At 35.1% G+C, this 23,111-nt stretch overlaps 1 protein-coding gene across 1 annotated transcript in view; it reads right to left on the reverse strand.

The window, feature by feature from the left end:
• The window catches only part of SNX13 (sorting nexin 13), a 65,714-nt gene that overhangs the window by 21,102 nt on the left and 21,501 nt on the right, over positions 1-23,111 (reverse strand). The window contains 14 exon segments of the mRNA XM_030968038.1: positions 266-303; positions 1,003-1,135; positions 2,538-2,642; positions 3,630-3,823; positions 5,327-5,426; positions 6,464-6,552; positions 7,001-7,139; positions 9,528-9,611; positions 10,064-10,152; positions 10,819-10,920; positions 11,066-11,187; positions 13,531-13,652; positions 14,075-14,164; positions 19,086-19,188. Coding sequence (XP_030823898.1) covers positions 266-303; positions 1,003-1,135; positions 2,538-2,642; positions 3,630-3,823; positions 5,327-5,426; positions 6,464-6,552; positions 7,001-7,139; positions 9,528-9,611; positions 10,064-10,152; positions 10,819-10,920; positions 11,066-11,187; positions 13,531-13,652; positions 14,075-14,164; positions 19,086-19,188 — 1,510 coding nt within the window.

Raw genomic sequence — 23,111 nt, forward strand, 5'->3', positions numbered from 1 at the left:
AAAGCAAATAAGGGTAAGAAATTATGCTTTCCATAAATTAACTGTTTCTGTGAGAAACAATGAAAAATGTAATTAAACATGGGAAAATACAAAAAGGAGAAGTTTTATCTTACAGAGTAATTAATAACTTGTGTGTTTCAATTTGATTCAAAAACCTTTTCTAGAAATTCAACTGCAGTGAAGTGAAACCTGTAATGTACATTGTTAAACTATTTTATCATACTTTCTCTACTGTTGAGAACAAAAAAAAAATACAAGCACTTACCAGATTTATGCTGCTAGTAGGAGACCCATTAAAAGATTCTGGAAGCAGTGAGGAAAATGAAAGGAAAAACCAGGTTAGAAGATTTTCCCCCACTGTAGGGCCACACATAAATTAAAATGCATCCACAAAACATGGAAAATGAAAGAGAACTGTGGCACTGGGTAAAATGCTGCATGCAACATGCAAGTGTTTCAAATTTCCAGTAAGGACACTTAAAGAAATGCTAGTTTATACAGATTCTACATAAATACTTCAACATTTTTTAAAATGTATATCCCCACATGGTACTCCTTTGTTAAGGAGCTAGTTAAACAGTGAAAACAACTTCCACTGGATTTTACTTCAGTTAAAAAGAACAATGATTTTATTTGCTTTAAAAAGCCACATTTCCTATGTACTTTCAATTTCTATTTCCAGAGAGGAGTATAGTTATGTATCAAAAGAACCCAATACATTGAAGAATTTTAAATATTTTCATGAAAAAAGTAGAACGGAAGAACCGCATATTTTTTTAGTGACAAACTAGTTACCAAGACCTGACAAGAATTTATGTAAGATTAATAAACTTACTGCAGTGAAATCCCTATGTGAGTTTACACACAAAATCACAAGGAGGAAGTGAGACACCACAGAAGTATTTAATTTCCTAAAAACAGTGTGGATAATTTTTTTATTTTCATTTTAAAACAGAGAAAAGAATGGTCCCAGGAAATACCCCTTACAGACACAGAGCTCACCTCCTTCACCATCATCTGATCCTCTGAAACTGGGATCCTTCAGCATATCCAGCTCAGCTAACATACGCACATACAACACGTTCTGCTTGAACGAAGGGTAGAACCTCTCATCTCGCAGCATCAACTCATACACCTTATTGAAACAGAAATGCCAACTTCAGAAATACTTATTGCATTTTTTAATTAATCAGACTAGTTTTCAGAAATTCTACTTAAACAGAGACTGTACATACAAGTCTCTGACTTACTCTTAATGGAAAGGTTATCAGAAAATATCTAACTAATCAGACATGCACATCTAGGAAGGGAAGTAGCACCATAGCTGTAAATGCTTCTGTCCTCTGTTCTGAACCCTTCCAATTGCAGTATAAACCTATTTGGTCTTTATCCATTTTAAAAAAGGTTATCTCAGTCCCTCCTTGTGGATAAACTATAAATGTAGACCTGCAAACACTTAGGGCAAGAGGTGAGAAGAGGGGAAGACGGGGAGGGAAGACACTATATGTGACCTTTCTGACAATTTCTTGTTTAGCCAATACAATATAGCCATACCTCACAAAGACTTAACCACACCACCTTAAACAATTTACCTGTACAGCATATACACAAGTATCTATACATAGCAGAAATTAATTCATAATGCTTGGATACTCATGTCAATTCTAGAATATTTTAATTTTTTTTTCATGGACCACTGTTCAAGTACTTTCATCTAGTAAGAATACAAAAAAAACCCAATCCACCCAGGTTTGAGGAAGTTCATTTCTTTTGTAACATAAGGGAAATTTATGCTCTTCAGCAGAATTCCCAAGGAAGGCCCAGATTTCCCAAGGTGCTTTAACTAGTCTTAAAGAGAAGTCCCACGCATGATAGTGTGATTCTAAATTCAACAACTCATATCACTAATTTGTAGCATGAATGATAACATCAAAGTAACAATCTAAAATAAAAACATTTCAGACTGGGTATGTCAGTTATTGCCAGAATATTAATAATTCATTTTTCCTTTTTAAATACATATATTAGACTTGAATGATAAAAGTCTACAGGTAGTAAATATATTAGTTTTTTCTTCAGTACTTGTTACTTCTGAGTGCTTCACTGTGCAAGTTTGCAGAAAAGGACGAGTCAAAATAATTTCTGGGAACAGCTATAGGATTTAAGATGGGACCATTACATTCACTATGAAAAAGATAAGTAAAACTGAACAAAAACTGTATGTCTTAGTCTACTCATGACATTTTTCTTAAATTGGTGCATTAACACAAATAAAAACATGAAAATTCTAAACTGTGTTTCATACTTAGATTCATACAAGAAGGACACTTACTCCTTCTGTCTACTGCTTTGAAAACCATGGGCTAATGCATGGAAAAGCAAAAGTTGACAATTTTAAAAGAGTGTGATTTTCATAGAACACAAAAATAGTTACACAGGTTTCTGAGTTTAGGAATTTTAATTTTTTTCTAGGATCTAGAGTTATGTTTTATACTCTATAGCATTTACAGTTCTTACGAAATAAAGGACGAATATACCTTTCTCTGAATGTCATCAAAGATTTCGGGTGTTGGATCCTCATGGTTCAGTGTTTCTGCAAGTTTTGCTACTAAGTTGTCATCAATATTAACTCTTGGAGATGCCTGTCATAGAGATCTAAATCAACTTTTGCAGCATAAAAATGACAAAGTTCTACTTTATAAAATAAAATCCAATACAATGCTGCAACTCTCTAAGTAAACTAAATTTCTTTTTCACAAGTATCTCTGTAACTGTCTAGAACATATGACAGGAGTCAGATCCCATCCACCCCCAATACAAGTTCAGAGTTTGTAATAAAACCTGGAAGTTTCACTATTAAATACTAGAAATGTCTCCAAAACAATTTATACATACATTTTGAAGCAGTACCTAAATCAAATTTACTCAGACTTATAAACAGCTTTTACTTATTTATGAAAAAGATTAAGATTCAGAAATCAAGAACAAGCCAATAAAAAAATAATAGGATGAAGTTCTGAAATATCAGAGGAAAGGCTAACAGTTTGTCAACTGCCCATTTCTGAGTGAGAGGTGGTTTTTATGCACACACAAATTCAGAACAAAGGTGCTTTGTCAATACAAGTTGATGAGCAGTTTCTTCCACAGAGGAATCCTTACTGCCTATTGAAAGATACCGAATGGTGATATTTGAGCAATTTACACAGACAATTGTAGAGAGGCACAGGAAGCTATTTCATTTGATAACCCAATTTAATCCAAGTTTGGACAAATACTCAGTTCCATTTTTTAAATAACACTTCTTAAGGGGGCAGGCAAGAGTGGAGGGCAGAATAAAAGGAAGGAAAAGGACAGTATATGCAGAGAGACTTTTTTATTCTGTCTTTACATTGTCTCTAGTTTGTGTATTCTAGAAAGCTAACTTCTGAGGAATACAGTGCATCTGACAAGGCAGTTAGTGGCAGTATGAGCCTTTATAAATGAATGGGAACACAAAAGAGGAAGATATACATGCAATAGCTTAAATGTCAACATGCAATAACAACCATTTTATATTAACTTAGCCATAACTATATCAAAGAAGTATCAGGACAAAGAATAACCAAACTGCAGAATGAAGTTATTCCCACCTTTTCTGATAAATATTGCTCATAAACTCCAAATGCAGCTGCTCTTAATAGACCCTTGGTCTGATTAGTCTGATGTTTTCCATCTTTCTGCCGACTCTGAAGTACCTCCAGTTGTTGCTGTGCTGTAACCCTGTATCCTTCCACTGTCATCCAGAAAAACAGATGTGCTTGGCCACCAGTTTGCTGCATGTAATCTACAGAAAACAGACACCACATTACCTTAGTTACTGTTGTGCATCTTGGAATAGCAATTCTCTATGATGTTGACTACATATGGAATACCAGGATCTGGTTATACATCTGGAACACTTGCCATATAGAGTCTATTAAAAAAATACATATGTATATTGGTGACAAGTATGTGTATATATGTATACATATATACATATTGGTGATAATCAGTAAAAAAAACCTGAGAGCAAAGTCTAGGAACTAAGCACTGAATCCTCAAATGCACATGTAAAAAGTGAATCCATTTTTACCATGTGAATATAAGGCTTGTACAGCATGATACAAATGGAGACAAAGTTCAAACTGAATTTCCAAAAAATAGGTTCATAGAATCATGGGATCATTTATATTGGAAAATATGTTCAAGAGTGCCAATCTAATACTTGCAAGTCCATCACTAAATCATGTTCCTAAGCACTACATCTACATGTCTTTGAAATACCTCCAGGAATGGTGACTCAGCCACATTCCTGGGCAGCCTGTCAAACCAATGCTTCACCCTTTTGGTCAAAAACTATTTCCTAATACCCAATCTAAACCTCACCCAGCACATCTTGAGGCAATTTACTCTCTCCCTATTGCTAGCTGCCTAGGAGAAGAGACCAGCCCTCTCCTCACTACAGACTCCTTTCAGGCAGTCGTAGGGAGTGATAAGGTCCTCCCTGAGTGTCCTTTTCTCCAACCTAAGAAACACCAGTTTCCTGGGACACTCACACAAGACTTATGCTCCAGACCCTTCCCCAGCTTCGTTGCCCTTCTCTGGACATGCTCCAGCACCTTAATGTCTTTCTTGTAGTGAAGGTCAGGATTTGACGTGTGACCTTACCAGTGCTGAGTACAGGGGAGCAATCACCGCCCTAATCCTGCTGGCCACACTACTGCTGATCCAAACAAGGATATCATTGGCCTTCTTGGTCACCTGGACTCACTCCTGGTTCATGTAAGCTGCTGTCAATCAGCACCCCCAGGTGCTTTTCTGCCAGGCAGTTTTCCAGCCACTCTGCTCCGAGCCTGCAGCACTGCCTGGGGTTGACACAAATGCAGGACTCGGCAGTTGGCTTTATTGAATCTCATACAAATGATCTCAGACCATAAATTCAGCATTCTTCCCACTAGAGGGCCTTCCTGCCCTCCAGCAGATGAACACTCCTGCCCAACTTAGGTGTCATCTGGACACTGACTGAGGGTGTTCATTTTATGCCCAAGATTATCATATCACCTTATTTGCAAACAACAGGCTCAGACAGGAGCCTTTCTAGACTGGCTGCCTCACCAATGTCAGGAAGTACCTCCCACACACTCCAGGAACTTCCTGGACTGTTTCCATCTACTGCATTAAAAGGATTAAAACCACCAACAAAACTGATGGATATTCTTAGTACTGACATTTAGCCATTCCAAGTATACAGTCCTGTAAGTTAGCATATTCTTTGTAAATAAAACAGATCAGATAAATTAACACTTACCCATAAAAAACTGTAGTGCAACATTGTCTACCAGAATATGGTCCAGAGGGACCGTGCAAAGTTTTCCAAAGTTTGCTGCCAGTTTCACAGTATCTATTTCCTGTAAGACACAGTTCAGTGTGTTCATAAGCTTTTTTAAACTAACTTTTAAAACTTCTACTTACTACAAAGCATATAGGTTAAAAAAATTACATACAATAAAGTAGCAGCTCAATGATTAGCTCTTTTCATGATCACTAGTAAATGAAGGTCTAGATTAGAAGGTCATGTTTTCTTAATTATTTGCCTTCAAAAATAGCTGCAGCTGTTCGGCTACATGATAAGCTGGATTTTAATACTGTAGTTCACGTAATACTCTACAGGTCAAATTAACCCCAAACACCTCATCAGCAGTGACAGTAGCAGAAAATTAATTAACAAGAAGTAATGTCAGCATTTGATGGGCTGCAGGTCACCACAACTTAAATTCATTTCTGTCACATTTTCTTCTGCCCATATGACACTTCTTGCTATTACAGCAATATCTTCAGGTCTAGCTATAGAATGCTTAATTATTTTAATAGTCAATACATGCAGAATAATACATTATCTTGGAACCACATCTAGGCCAAATTAAGAGAATCAAAAAACTAAGTAAAGCTATAGAATGCTTAATTATTTTAATAGTCAATACATGCAGAATAATACATTATCTTGGAACCACATCTAGGCCAAATTAAGAGAGTCAAAAAACTAAGCAAAGCTATAGAATGCTTAATTATTTTAATAGTCAATACATGCAGAATAATACATTATCTTGGAACCACATCTAGGCCAAATTAAGAGATAGTAAACTATAGAATGCTTTATTTATAGTTACATGCAGAATAATACATTATCTGGAACCACATCTAGCCAAATTAAGAGATCAAAAAACTAAGCAAAGCTATAGAATGCTTAATTATTTTAATAGTCAATACATGCAGAATAATACATTATCTTGGAACCACATCTAGGCCAAATTAAGAGTCAAGAAACTAAGTGAAGTCAAACATACCACCTCTATCAACCCTTAATTATAAAACAAGCAAAACGAACAACTAGTCAGTCATTTGCAACTTCACTCTTTTGAAACTAAAAAAATTTTAAAACACTTACTTTTCCTGACTGCAACCTCTGAATTCTTGAATCACATACTTTAATAACATATAATAAACTGTTTATTTGATTTTTTATAGTGTTGATATCTGCAAGCAAAAACAAAGACAATTAAGCAATGCAGATGACTAAATAAAGTCCAGGGGTTTTTTTTCAGTTTAAATACCTTGCTAATGAAAGTGAACAAGAAGAAATATCTTTCTTTTCTCTTTTTCAGATTAATGGTTAACTGACTACCATTAATACCTTAAATATTACTGAAATTCAGAATCACTAGTCAGGCAGTTTTGATTTAACAGAAATACACTTAGTTAACAAAATTCTCTGTACTTACAAAAAGGAATCAAACACACACCAACCAACAAAACACTTAGGAAAATGAAAACTTGAGTTTCGTCACTTTTAATGCAATTTTTAAAAAATAAAATACTTTGTACTGTGTTGCATCAGAGCTTTTATTTTTTAATTGCAGCAATATTCTACAGAGATCATCCTTCTAAGTGCACTTCATATTTTGCAAAACAATGCAGCACTAACCATCTCCTGCTGTATCTAGAGATCGAAGATATTGCAATTCTTCACTTGCTTTATCTTTCACAGCTTCCAACTCGCCTATATTATCACTTAATTTAATAATATTCATAAAGGCCTCATAGTTACAGTTGGAATCACGAATCTGAAACACAAAGTTTTACAGTGTAAGTAACGCAAAACAGCTATAAGTACAAGACACGATACTTCTTCAAGTGAATTGGTTTGATACAGCACTGCAAAGTGGCATTTTGAAAGTTCTTTGACACTTCTAAATTTTCCTTTTGGTACTGAAATTTTACATGGACTAAAACAGAAAAAGCATGCATTGTCAAAAACTATTTCACACCATCACTTTCTGTTTTCAAGAAGTACAACAACATGGAAAGTCCATCAACCTCCTTAATGAAGATCTCCAAAATCCAATCCACCATCTTTTGCTATTATCACCTTAGCTAAGTAGGCACAAAATGGTGAGATCACTGAAAGGGTTCAGCTTTACCAAGATCCCCTGCAAGTACACATGCTCCTAGAGTAATGGTTTCTTAAGATACAGAATTACAAAAATAATTAAAACATTCTACCACGTAATCATAACCTACTGAGGGAAAAACAAATCTACATGACTCCTCTCTGGAACCTTAATTCAGATACCCTGGCAAACACTATTAAGCTATTTAAATACATACAATTTTACCATTGGCATAGAATGAAACTGTATTGGCATAGAATGAACCTGCTCTAGGGACTCAAAGGAATTTGTGCAAGTGAAAGAAGCCTGCTGTGGTGCCAAGATCACTGGAAACTGTGCTGTGAATGCAGCATGGAGATCAGGGAAAGGTTGGCTGTTTTACAACATGTGCACACAGGTGCTGAGGGAAAAGACAGCATCAGAACTCAATCATCTGAAGCTAAAAATGTCACTTCACCCATATCTCTTATAAATGCTTACTTTGATATGGAAATGTAATACTTGGTCTGTACTGAAGAAGAGCATTGACATGAGCTGCACGAAGCAGAAAGAATGAAGACTGGATACCATTGATCAAAGTTAATGGGAAAAATCTCCCTAAAAATCTGCTTTTAAAAGTAATAGTACAAGCAGTGCTTGAACTTAAAACATTTTGTAAATTTGTGAATTTCACAGTGAAGAGAGAAGTTCGAACTAAATTCTGATTTTGTATTGAATCTTTGTATTTTATTGCAACAGAATTAGTATCAGACTGTGGTATGCCTGGAATTAAACTTCTCTTTTCCAGAAACTGATCTTTTCATTCAAGTGTGACTTCATGTCAAAGGTTCCAAAAGGAGCCAGGATTTATTTCAGTCCTACTTCTGACCTTAACTTCTGCAACAATCTCCATTTCATATGACTTGTATTAAACTTTTTCCTTATCTTTTGCCCAGCACATTTGCTTCTTCATCTCAGAAAGCAATTTTGAAAATTAGTTATTTGGGACATCACTATCATAACAGCAAGCTTTATAAAAAGCTCAGAATCCTATCCCTGGACGCAGCCGGGGGCAGTGTTCAGTAAATAAAGAATGAGGCCAAGTTACAAATAAAGAACACACGTAGGAGGAAAGGGGAATTGAAAATTGAAAATTCTGGTCCAGATGAGCACTATTTTTTCTTACTAAAGCTAGGTTCCTGTAGAATGTGTGCAAACTTTTACATGAAATGAAGGAGGCTGGAGTGAAGGAAACACTGTACATATACCCTTGAAGCCATTCCATAATTCCATATATAAGAAGAACTTTGAAATGCAAGGGTGTTTTCATGGAATTTGAATGTACACTATAAGACAAAATATATGAACAAAAAGAGAGAACTTAGGGGAAAAAAAAAATCAAACTTGATTCATGAACCACACAGGATAACGTTTAAGAGTAAGTTTTAACTTGCTTTGCAAAGAATCAAGATTGTTAATTAAAGCACAAATATTCTATTTATGTTAGCTTTACTATATAATACTACTTTAAAAAGTTTTACTATACAATACTACTTTAAAAACTTTTCTTGCAGGTGCATTGGAAATTTATCGAAGTAAAAAAATTATTTCTGCCCATTTAATTGAATTATTTAGGGTTAACAGAAACAGTCCTAGAATAACTGCCCTGAAATTCCTTAGCAGAAAATAAATGTTTCTTAGTTTTCAGTCTTGAAGCCTCTTAAGCTTGAAATGCCAAACTGTAAACACAGTCAGGGAAAAACACCTCCACGGGTACTGCCATGCTTCCCCAACAGCCAAGCAGAACAGTCAGAGGACTGAACTTCACATTTCGTGATACATTAGTCCTCAGTCAAGCACCTTTTGCTGAACAATCAAAATGAAGAGGGCAGATACATAGACTCCATGTGTATGTATGTATAAAATTGAATATAGCAGCCTTAAGTTCATTATCTCTGCCAACATATCCATTGGTAATGTTTATACCAGACACCTATCCATCATGATTATAGGGAATACAAGCAAAGCTTTATATGAAAATGTTCTGGAAATAGAAATGATTTAAAACATTTCATATCTTACCATCCATATGACATACTGATTAATATAATCAGGATCACTGAGCTGGTTTATTAATGGAAGAAGAATTCCTCGGGAGAGGATTTCCTAAAAAACAAAGGATTTTTATATCATCATTTTATACATTTATTTATAAAGCTAGTATAACTGCAATAATTTAAACATCACTGTGTAGAGCTTAAAACACAAAAGTGTAATTACAGAAAACATTTAATAGGCACTACCATATTTTCCTCCAATTAACACTACAAATGTAATTTGCAACTGCAAGAAATTACAAGAAAAGCCTCCTCAAGAAAAAACAACCTCAAAATAAACAACATCCACTTTCTCATGCTTTTGTCATGCTGGAGCTAAAATAACCTTCCAAAACATCTGAGACAAACTGTTCTCTGCTATTAAATACTTATCAAGACCCTACTGCTTTTAAATACCTTAATATTAAATTAGATCAATTTTAGAAAATAAGACCAGTAGTTGAAAATTTTTTTATGACATTAAAACAAAGAATTGGAATGGCTTTTAGAGTCTGTACTTACCCTGACAAAGTATCGCATGATCTTGTTCTGGAAGTCTCCAGGAGGTAGCAATATATACAGTAAAACCTCACACAGATCCCTTAGGAATCCTAGAGAAGGAAAACAAAAACCCCTCAGCACAATTTTACATTATGTTACTTCACATCTTACCTGGTATCACCAAATGCCATAAATAAATCCTTAATTCTGAGTTCAAACATACAATCATGTATCTCTTACATTCCAAGCATTACAGTAACACCTTTGAGATGGAATATAAGCAGCACTGATGAAAAAGATCTACCTCAAACCCAAGACAACAAAAGCCAAATAGCAAGATTAAAAAGAACCCCAACAACCTAACTTAAATGCATTTTCCCTAACTTAACACATTCCAGTTTTTTGGTTGTCTCCTTCAACATGTTCCCTAAAAATACAGTGCTTTTTTCAGGAAGACTACAAAATAGTGATAAGGAAGGCACATCTACCAAAAAGCAGTAAGAATCTGCAAAACCATCCCCTCCCTCCCAGGAAAAAATATTTTTATCTTAACATTTTTCCAATGAAAGGAGGAAGACTTACATAGGTACATGCTTCATTTTACTTATTGCATTAATATGTACAAATCAGAGGAAATATACATGTATGGTAGATTGTCACACTTTGGAAGTCATATGCTAAGATTTTAATACATTTCATATTGTGAACGCAATTGTTAGTATTTTAATTTAGTTTCCCATACTAAAAGATTTACTCAGAAGATAATATTGAGAGACCTTCTTCATCTTTGGGAGAAGTGCAGACTAGATCACGACAGACTTCTTTTTCCATTTCAACTTCAACCTCAAAGAATGTATCTACAAGTTCCTCAGCTTGATCTATGCAAAAGAAAATTTAAAAAGCATGTTTTTGTCAAGTCTAGAAACTTGAGAGAGAACTTGAATTATAAAATAAGGCTAACTATATTTCACACACATAAGATACCAGCCTACTCAGAGTCAAATAAAAAATACTTCAGATTACCTTTCATCGGATTGCCTTTCTCTGCTATCCTTTGCTGAGCTTTTCTGAAAACTCGAAGATGAGTGCCAAAGTCATCAACAAGTCGTGTAGTGAAATAAGGCTGCCAGTCTGTTTCCTTTGACCTATTAGTAAAGGACATCCATGGAAAGTAATTATTTTATTGTGAACACAACAATAATAAATTCCTACCTCTCATTTCTTCCTGCCAAGAATCACACTGATAATAAACATGGAAAGCAAAGAAATAAATCAGTCTCCTAATTGCCTATCCACTGAAAACTTAAACATTGTAAAATACCACTCTTGCAGCACATTAATATTTATGTTTGATTTAGTTGGAAGTCAACATTTGCATCTAGAATAGTGTTCTGATTTGTGACACTGTCAAATATCTGTGTGAAGTCCTGATATAAACAGTTCAAAACGTAAAATACTCTCCAGGTCTTTTTCAGCCATACTTTCTACCATTTTGGAAGGCATCTAATCAACATAATTTTCTTCTGAACTTTTAGAATATGTACCAGTGAGAAAACACACACTTGAAACTAAACACAATCTAATCAATCAACAACTGATTCCACAGCTTATATGAGGTTCTTAGCATACTCTTCTGACAACACAAATAGGTTTAGATCAGAAAAGTCACTGCAAGATTTACATAAAACTACTTCCTTAGTGGTGCGAAAAGAATAGAGGAATTTTTATGCTATCTGTGCCTTACTAGGCAACCTAGCAATCTGATTGTGCATTATAAGTTTAATGCACTTTGATGCCAGTAATAGCTCTTACACCACACTAAGTATTTTATTGCCTAAACTCTCAAGATGTTATAACAGGAATCCTTCTACAACACTTTCTTTTTTTGTCTTTGTTCCCTTACCTACTCTTTCTTTTCTCAGGGAGAAGGAGATAAGGAACTCTGGAAGAGAGGGAAGACTACTGCAAAATCTAGAAGTGTAAATAAGAAGCAGAGCTGTCCCAAAGGGCCATTGATCAAACAATCCAGATCCCCCATCTGCACAAGACAGAACCACACAAAACCTCTGGATGGCAGCCTTACCACAGGCTCCCAAAGCTGCAGCTCTCAGGGAATACTAAATTCCCACTGTATTCATTCTCTCCAGAAGCTGACAGGCTGTATGAAACTATAGGTGATGGTACTAACCTAAACTACCTCAGCTATATCCAACTACAGGTATTATAAATACACTACATCATTTTTTCTGCAGAAGAACTGCTGCAGGCCCGTGAAATTGATTTGCTTTCTACAGCAGAACACAACTGCACAGGAAATGTGCCTATTTTTGAAGAGCTATAGTACTGTAGGAAAGAAAAATAAACTTGAAAGAATTTGACCTACTTTGACACAAACTCACTGCTCAACACTGTCCAATGAAATTGACAGTGCCCAACAGAAAAAAGCACTGAAGCTGGGTAGTCTGGTCCATTTCATGCATAAGTTGGTTGCTGTAACAGTTTATTTAGCATTGTTTTCACCATTTCAATACTGTTTTCTAGGATTTTTATTATTTTACGATATCATATGTTATTATATTTATAGTTATATTTGTAATTATATTATAATTATTTTTCCTAGTATTAAACCCAGCTCTCTATCTTTGACCCTCACTGTCAGAAAAGCACACTAATCTACACTGTCAAGTCAACAGAGGGAGGGAATAACACCTTAAAATTGCCAAGAAGTTACTTATATTTAGGTGACCCACAAACTCTTCTGCAGAGAAAGCAAGTAACAATAAGTGGAATAAACACCAGAAATAAAACCTTAATAAACAAGTATTTGGATATAAAGGCACGTGGCATCTGGACTAAGAAATCAGCCATTCTAAAGAAGTGAATTTCCCAGACAAGTTGCTAATCAAGTAGCAGGAAGTCAGGGAACAGCAGCAGAAATAAGAGGTAATTAACAAACTATCCATTTGTCCTCAATCAATCCTGTTTTAAAAAAAAAGGTTTGCATATGTGACATTCTATTTCACTTCCCAGACTACTATTCTTTCTAAAATACCCATTGTTCTTACACATGGAAGAGCCATACTGCTTCTAAAAATCATCTCAGGTGATACATATGTTGAATTCAGACTTTTGGACTGAATTCAGACTTACCTTGGGAGTGGCCCTACTCTTTACATGAAGAATACAAAGAAGTAATGATTCACAAACTTAATGCTTAAGTTGTAAAAAAGGAAAAAAATAGCAGTTCAGTGATTTTAGACAATCTAAATTTTGAAATGGCCATTTTGCAAAAGATTATGACTTCAAACAATGTCATCTCCATTATTCCCCTAGGGGATCAGCAAAAGATCGTATTTCTTATTTATAATCTTAAATTTTTATATGTTCTTTCTGTAAAATGCAGTGAACTATTCTAGTAGACAAATCTAACCATTTCCCTACTACCACACAACCCACAGTATACTGATGTAAATAAAAACATATCTTACCTGGCAGAAAACTGAACAAGTGCATACTGAAGAGCCTGCCTAATTTCCAGAAGAAAGGATTCATCATCACTAAGTGTGTAATACCAATACTGCACATAGTCTCTCAGGGAAAACTGGATTACCTGAAATTGGAAAGAAAATTAAAATAAAAAAGAACTACTGAAAAAGGACAAAAAAAATATACAACAGTTTTTTGTGCCTGGTAACACAATAGCAGTTTTTCTAAAGGGTTGCGAGTGAACAATACTCCTTTGCCATTATGAAACTGGGAGTGAAACCATAAAATTTACACACTGAAACTTCTTTTCAGTCTGGTTTGCACAAATTGTTTTTATCACCACTACACTGTGAAAATAAAATATACTGAAAACATACTCAAATATTGCCCAATATCCTGGCCCATCTCCCATGGGTTTTTCATTTATCACTCTCATATACGGTAAAATTTTGAAATTCTATTTGTCATTCAACTTCTTCTGCATTACATAGTCAATACTTGCAAAGTAATAAAAGTAAAAAATAAATAGTCCTGGTTAGAACTTACCTGTTGCAGAGGCTCATCAATTATGTTTGCACCTGTCAGTCTTCTGTCAATCTTAATAGGTCTGGCTTCACGTTTCATTTCTTCTATGCACTTGAAAGAAATTGGGAAATGTAACTTTGCAGGGTTTAGTTCCAATTAAAAACCAGCTCTACTGCTTGTGATACATATGTATACACCCAGTAATGACTTTATATACTTTCTACATTATTATAATTTATAGAGAAGATATAATCATGGAATCACACAATTATTTGGGTTGGAAGGTCTAGTTCAACCCTCCTGCAATGAGCAGGGACATCTTGAGCTACATCAGGTTGCTCAGAACCCTGTTCAACATGACCTGGAATGTTTCCAGGGATGGGGCATCCACCACCTCTCTGGGCAGCAATATTTTCTGTATTTTTCTCCATACAGTACTTAATGATGAGGAACTCCTGAAAATCTACTTCTTGCTTAATACAAAGGAGCAAGTGTTTGCTAAATTACTAAATCAGAAGGAAATAAAACTCAAATCGTTAGGAAAGGAGGGAAGAGGGAGACACAACAGCACAAGGTAGTTTTTGTGCAAGGCTCCAGTCCCCCTCTTGTTTGTGAATTTGACTGTACAATCTCAGGCAGATAATTTTCAGTTGGGTTTTTGGTTTCTTTATCCACCTCAGTTTATTCTATATGCCAGAAGAGAAATTACTTTTTTTGCACCATTGATACTCAACAGATGAACCTTTGGAAAGTAATGAAATTACTTTATAGAAGGATTTGCATCTCAAAGCAGTTAACTCCAAGAATGACCTCATCAGAGCTGACTTTTGGCAAGTGACATACTGAAAAAGAACTCCCTTTATCAGTGCTTCTCTCAAGTGGACTAATGCAGTGTGTTTCTACAAAATTTCAATGCAATCGGCAATAAACTCCTCTATTTCCATAGAAATAACAACCCAACAACTTACACTATTGTTCAAATAAACCAGTAATTTCTTTGATCTAGAGAGAAAGTTATGACCGCATTGGAAAAAAAAAGAACTGCCAAAACCATAAATGAAGGAATTATAAACCATATATCCAAGGTTTTTATTCTATGTGAATAAAACTTGCCCTAAGTATCGTTCATTTAAATCAGTTAACAGTGAATGGCAGTGAAATACCTGAGGCCAGAAAAAAAAAATCATCCTCCTATTTTAAGCAACTCTGTATCACAACACAGAAATACTTTGTTGCAAAATTCTGTATATTTTTTTAATTTTCAAGGCAAGTGAACCTTCAATGCTACTTTAATATAAATAAGACTGGGTCACATTCAAACAATTAGCATATTCCACCTATAGACTAATGAATTTGCAAAGTATTTTTATGTTGATTGTGTCAAAACCACCAAAATTATACAGAGCCAAATAATTAAACATTTTTACTAAACACAGCATAGTACAAATTACCAGACAAAACTGTCAAAATAATTTTGAAGAACTGCATGCATAAAACCACATTTGGAAAACAGAGAGGAAAATAGAGCAGTAAAAAAAGCAGCAGGCACAAGAAAGAGAAGGACACAGAGAATATGCAAGATTACTTGGTAAAAAAATTTGAATGTTCATATGCTCACAGGATCTAGGTTTTGACCTGGATTTCAGGAATTCATCTTGTCCAACCTTTCTGTTCAAAGCAGAGCCAACTACAAGGTCAGACCATTTTTTTATATTCTTTATCTCCAGTGAAATCTTTGTGTGCCTGCAGTATAATTTAATTTGCTTTTGATATGTCTGAAAATATCTAAATTGTAGAGTATGTGTTTTTATTCCATTATGGGTACAACAGCTGACTCTAGTCTCACTTGGAAAGCACTTTTGGTTTTACTTCTGCCTTCCAGATGCTGACACAGAAGACAGACTTAAAGGAAGGACCCAACTCACATGACAACTGTTCCACTTGACTGTCACTTCACTCACAATTAGCCTGATGCAGTCTACCAGTAGTAAATCATTGGTTAGGAAAAATGGGTATCACTTGTTATTATTATATTTGACACCTCTCCTTGCTTCATTTTAAGCAGGGAGGAATCGCCTGGGAGGAATGCAAGAGACAGACTCCACAAAGTGAGATGCAACACAAACAAATCCAGGCTCCACAAGCATCTAACTGCACTGAGTTATTTCAGACTTTTGTTTCACTGCACTAATGGGTATTTTTGAAGTCCTCTTTTGAAACTGCTAGCTAACTGTCAAATATGAAATATGCCCCATTTAGACTGCACTACTATTTCCTCAATTGCAGTCACAGGGGTTTCATGAGCAGACAAGACACAGGGTATTTACATATCTGCCTCAAATCTGTGACATAGGATATGACCCACTGACTTAAAGAGACTCCAAGACTATTTAGGGATCCAACATACCACTACTGCTTGTAAGTTGTTATCACTGTTTTCTTACTGTACTTTGACAACATTGTACCAAGCCTACTCTTGGTCTTTTGGGTAAAGCTTAGAGACACCAAGTATCATAACCAAACATTACATACTTCTGTTGAAGTTGGAGTGAAACTGTAATTTCAACTGAAAGCAGTATTCAAGTTAACAGTTCAGATTGCTATAAACTTACCTTTCACTCAACATTGCTTTAATACAAGCCTGCAGACAACTGTGTATCTTGCAGAGCCAATTCATTATTGCACCATCCTATAGGTTCCTGACACAGAAGTTATATGTGACTTGCAAAATGAAAAGCAAGTCTAAGCCTAATTTTTAAGCCTCCCTGTTTGTATGTAAACAAACAAACAAATTGTAGAAAGGCATACCATCTTCTAAGTATTCTCCTTAATGTGAGGTATTCACTATATATTTGCTAGTAAATATAATCTGCAGCAATCAAGGAAACCGATCAGCACCAGATCTGGTGTTGTAATGTATGGTACATTCTACACATTACATCCAGCCATAACTCTGATGCTCTGTATTATTACTAATTTCTGTAAAATCAAGCATTTGAACATTTTTCTTAGCCTAAATAAAATCTCTAAGTACTAAAAATGCCCCAAAACTATCAATATAACTCTGATGAAATGAGCATCTTATAAAGAACCAATATCACCAGATTACTCCTCAGACTACCACAAAATATTTTCATGTTCAGGTGAATTCAGGTTCATGGAAGAAGTATAATCTATACACACCAGCCACTAGAAAGAATATTCATTGTTCAAGACACTTACGTCCAAAATTACTTTAAACATGAAAAAAAATTCAAGTTAAAAATATTATTTTCTATATGAGTCAGCAGCAATTTAATGCAGAAATAGCAAATAGGAATCACAAAACAAAATGTTTGGTTTTGGCTGGGACTCATCTCTACTAGCACTGCTACTGCAAAGCTTACCTACCCTTGTTAACGCTACTTTAGCGCAGTGGCAAAAGAGAAAACACTATTGTAGAAGACAAACAGATTTTATTTGGTGAACAGCTACAAATAGCATTTCATAAGTCAGCTAAAAACAAATACCTATGTATTACAAAACTTAAATCCAGAGATTAGTTGAGACAGGTCAGTTGAGGAAAGTGCTGTGTCAATAGTCTGTACTCAAATCAGATGTCAAACTACTGAATTTGCAAAGAGAACACAAAAAACTCCACAAGATTTTATTCTTTTATAAAGCAACCAGTACATACATACTGAACCCAAAATACAACATTAACATAAAAAAAAGTTTCAGCATGTAGAGGAAATTTAAAAAACAGAAAAACTTCTCTAAATCTGCTCCCAAAACACAGGACATTAACTAACAAACTATAAAACAGAAGCACTAAAGTCTACATGGCACCGAGAATCTTAGCTATCCAAAATGAGGTTTCATTAACAGAACAGAAACATTAACTGACTGCTGACTTTTCCTTTTTCAGCCTTAACCTTTGTACTTTTCATCTGGAGCAGTGACCTTACTTTAAAGTTTAGGGTATACTTTCAGATTTATTTTAACATATTAAAAGACTCAAGCGAAAAGGCCACTCACCAAACAAGCAATGAACCAGTCATAGAAAAAGTTCTGTGACTAGAAGACATACTGCTGAATTACAAGGTAAATTTCTATGTGCTACTGATAATGCTGAACCTTCAACCCCTTTGACAGACATGAAGTGTAGTGAATTGACAGCTAAGAAATAACAGGATGCTTCAGTCAGAACAGCTGTGAGATTAAATTTACCATAATTAGCAATCTTTGGGTTAAAGTGTTTATTCTGACGAGTGCAAATGGATTAGACCAAGATATATCTAAATTTCTGAGCTAAGAAGATGGCACTGGTTCATCAACCAGGAATTCCTAGAAATTCTACCTCCTGGCTTTTAACAACTTTTTCTGTACTAAACAGATGCAGATTTCCTGAAATAGAGTCCATCAACCAAAATGATGTGTCTGTTAGGTATTCAGAAAAGAACAGAGCTGAAAAGTGGATTTCACTGCTGCTCTGTATTCATCTATGCCTTTCCAGAATTTTTGCTTTGTCTTGAAGAGAGACAAAGATGACCTCTACATCCTTGAAGCACTGCAAATCCAGACTTTGTAACAGTCTGACTTTCTTAGTTAGGCAGGCAAATTTTTGATCACGATCAAAAGTGGAGAGACTACAGATCCAGTAATTGGAGACACCTAAATAGTGACAGTAAGTCACGACAATCTTGCACAAAAAAGCAAGAAAGAGCTACTACCCCCCAAAACAAACCAAGACAAACAAGTAGTCTAGAAAGGAATGGTTTAGTAATTTCCTCACAGATATTAGCCAGTCATATCATACTCACTTTTCACAACAAAGAAACAATACTTAAATCAAACTTTCCATAACCTATTAAAAACTTGTATTTCATAAAGGAAAAATATGTCATTTCATTTACACATTGCAGCTGACTCAAAAGATAAAAGCAGGTTCTTTTACCTTGAGAAATGGGCACAATTCTTACATTAAAACTGATTATTTCTAACCAAGTTATAAAATCTGATCTATAACTGAAGACCAGAAAACCTTCCTTACCTTAGGGATCCCAACCGATGTACAAGGGAGAAATGAATGTTCACACTGCTCAAGGTATTTTTCTGAATTGCTTTTTCCAAATAAAAGAGTAACCACAAAACCCCTAAAATGGAAAAAGAAAGACCAAGTACAACAACAGCCACGTTTTCTCACCTCTAGAAAATATTTAACAGCAAGTTATATAATGACAGTACATGATAGTCCTCACTGTTTACTCTCATGCTTTTTCACACTGTAACATGCTGCTCAAAATAACTGACACAACCCTAAGTACGAACTTGTATTGTCTGTCTTGATATATTCTTACCACACAGGAGATCTAAGTAGCATTGTCTATGCTACAGTGTGCCTGCTGTGATGGCACACTGCCTGCGCTCACAAATATTAGCACTTGGGAAGAGGGGTACGTACATACAGAAGTTGCTTTGGTTGCTTTTATATGAAGAGACTCCAACACTATGAAGAAATAAACTCTGTAGGTTGCTCTACTGTAGCGTAAGCCACAAAATCATAGTCCAGGAATAAACTGATGCAGCAAGCATAAGCAACCACTGCACATGTTTAGACATCGTGCTTGCCCTTCTAGAACAGCAAGAATTTATTTACAGCTTATGACACTAGGGCACAAGAACACATGAACATCAAGCTGGCTTTACTAAGAAATAGATGAAAACCTAGTGTCTGTCCCAATTCTAGCATAAGCAGAGGATGTAGCCTTTGAAATATCAAGCAAAGAAAAAAAGGAAATAGATTAATCTTGGGATGGTTAAACACACACAAATTTCAAAGCATTCCATTTAAAGGCCAGCTGACCAGCATTTGTGACCACAGGAACTCAAAAAGCTATTCCAGGCCAGAAATGTGCTGAAGTAATATGTTCTTTTAATATAGATTGCTGTTGATATATGATACTCTCACTTAAAAGACTACAGAAAAAATCCTATTCAAGCTAAAATGTGCCATTTAAAGGTTTTAATTCCCAAAATCAAAAAATTTCTTTTTAAGTCCCCCAGAGGCCCAGTAATTCAGAAGCTGTGAGGTTAATTGCATGAAAGAGGGAAAAAAAAAACTACTCAAATTATTATCAGTAACTTGACAACACATAAGAGGAGTTCACTGGATATTCTAACTCCATTACAGCCATCCTTACCTGCCATATGACAGTAAGAAATAAAAGCAGATTTAATTGCCCTCCTGCTCCCTGCAACTTTAAAATCATAACACCTATCAGAGTTCACAGACAAGAAGTTGCTTAGAAAAATCACAGTATTAATTTCACTGATGTTTTGGTTTGTTTTTAATTATTTAAGTTTGGATTTTCTTTTGATTATCTACGACTTTGCTATTAGAAACTTCAGTTGTCTTTTAAAGAAAACAGTATACTCAAGTTTGGCATAAAATCAACTTTAACTTCAAACATCTATCAGCCAGTTGCTTCTCTTCTTTTATTCAAATGAATGAAGCCTTGGAAATAACTACCTATAGATTATATCTGCGTTTTCTCTCAAATATTTTGATACTTTTAAAGTTAATGACTCATTCAAAAATACTAATACCACCAATATGGTTTAAAAAAGGCTAATCTTCTTAGATGCCTTCAAGTATTATCAGTTTTATGCTTGAAATGCTAGGAGCTGCTTCTTCTCTGGCAGAAACTAACACATTTTATTTTCTAATGTAAAATCTTGTGAGCATTAGAGAAGGATACATAGCCTGAACATTCAGGACATCTGTTAGCTAACCTGAATCTTCTAGTGTAAATGCTTATTTAATTCATCAAGAGGATTTTCAATACTTGAATGAGAAATCTTCTGTAGTCTTCTGTAAATGAACAGACCAGAAAAAGGAAAAGACTGAGTTTTGCTTAATTTAAAAAAAATTCTTCCAAAAATTACTGGATGGCCAGCTTTTTCGAGGGTAGATTAACAACAAAACAAAGGAAAAAGATTTAAAAAATGAAGACCACAGATTTATCTCTTTCCCCTCAAGTCTGAAAAGTAACAGTCTCAGCTGAATGCTTTGTGAAAGTCAAAAAGCAGCTACAGAACCATTCCTGATTTGGTCAGCAGTTGCAATCATTAATGGAGCCAGACAGTCACATATACATCGACGTAATTATCAATAATGATGGGATTTGATGACAGAGCAAATACTTTTAAATGGCAAAGCAACTGATTTCAAGAAATACCAATTGAAATTTCCAAGAAATTTCAATTTTTATATTTGGCAAAACCACAATTCATATCATTTCTATTTCACTTCCTTAGGGCTGAAAGAGGGAAGGAAAAAGATAGGAAACACTCTAAGCAGGAAAAGCAGATGATAACAGACAGGCTCAGCACTCAGCTAAAGGGGTCTACACCAGTACTTGAATGAGAGGAAAAAAAGAATACCACCCTGTAATATTCTACACAGGTTAAGTAAACAGTATCTATCTTTAGCCTCCTGCTTTTGAGCTCAGTTTTCTAAGTGAATGATTACTGAATGGAAAAAGGCTAACATTTTATAAATCAGTCTTGAAACAAAACAAAATGAAATACACAGAAACTGTGATTTTGAACTTTTATTCATATATACAAATGGTTTCAGTATTCTTCCATGTGCACCAAAAACAACAGTACATTTACTACAAGCCATCTGTGCAATCACAGAGTTGAGTGCATATCAAAAAGAAATAATCAGCACATTATAGGAATTAAACAGTATAAACAGATTGATTACATTGACACAGATACAGCATCACCACTGTCTTCCTGCACAGCTCACTGATATATTATTTAAGTGCTTAGGTCAATACTAAGACTGCAACCAGCTGTGATTCAGCATTTTCTTCTGTTAAAACTGCAAAATGGGACAGAAGCTGGACTTCTGGCTACTGGGAGTCAGAAAGCTTTGACACGGGCCACTTCTTTTTTGAACAAAACATAAAGACCTAGAAGACTGTGTGAAATTGGGTAAGAACTCCAAGTTTCAACAAAAAATTCAGTCACAAAAAATCCATGTCCAAAACAGCTATTTTACTCCAGAGAAGCATACAGTAAATATTATGGAAACCATTATAATCATGAACCAAAACTAAAGTTTTGTTTTCTAAATTTATATATATGATGTTATGACATATAATTACTAATTATAAGCACAAAAGCTATGAAGTAACAATTTCTGTTTGTTTCTAACAGAAGAATGACCAAGCATTTTGTGAAACTTCAGCGGAATTAATTAAACACAAAAAAAAGCAGGCAAGAATAATTTAGATATAAACCCATTTGGCCTAGTTAGAACTCATGGTTCTGTGTGCTGCATGTTAAAGTAAGTGTGTCACTCTGAAAAAGATTAACAGTGTAAAAAAGGGCCAAATCACAGCCACAGCCAAGATGTATATAATAAAGTAATGAAGTGATGACATTCTACTGCAAGGGCTTAGTCTTCACATCTATATATGTAAGTAAACACTCTGCTCCAACAGATACACTACCACTAGATGAATTTATCCTTAACAAGATCAATGTTTACTGACTAGCTACAAAAATGAATCAAAGCAGCCCAATAACCACAGCAAAGAGATATGAGAGCTGACTTGAGAATGAGCGAGCTCAGGCACCACATGCAGTTTAATGGTGCCAAACTGTAGCTGACTTCAGACATGCTCTGAGACCCTGCTTTGACTGTTAGCTTTGAAAAACCAAACAACTGAAACTGTGCAAGAACGAAGGATACTGTCTTAAGAAATTATTATATCCCATGTCATTTTCCATCCTGCAAGTACTAAGGAAGTGGTAAGACAAAACAGCAAGCAGATGCACTCTTGCCCTTTGGATAAACTCTGACTTTTGTCCTGGACAAACAGATAACAAAATATGCCAACCATACCCGTATCAAGACTTAACAAGATAAAAGCATTTACTTCAAGTTAGTTTTCCCTTAACTAAATCCCTTTTCTAACAGACTGACTACTCTGATTTCTCAGAGATTAAATACCAAGCCTAACACAGCTGAAACCCAAGTGCAGCAGTTCTAATTCTAGCT

The sequence above is a fragment of the Camarhynchus parvulus genome, chromosome 2 (assembly GCF_901933205.1).
Source record: "Camarhynchus parvulus chromosome 2, STF_HiC, whole genome shotgun sequence".
Lineage (NCBI taxonomy): Eukaryota > Metazoa > Chordata > Aves > Passeriformes > Thraupidae > Camarhynchus > Camarhynchus parvulus.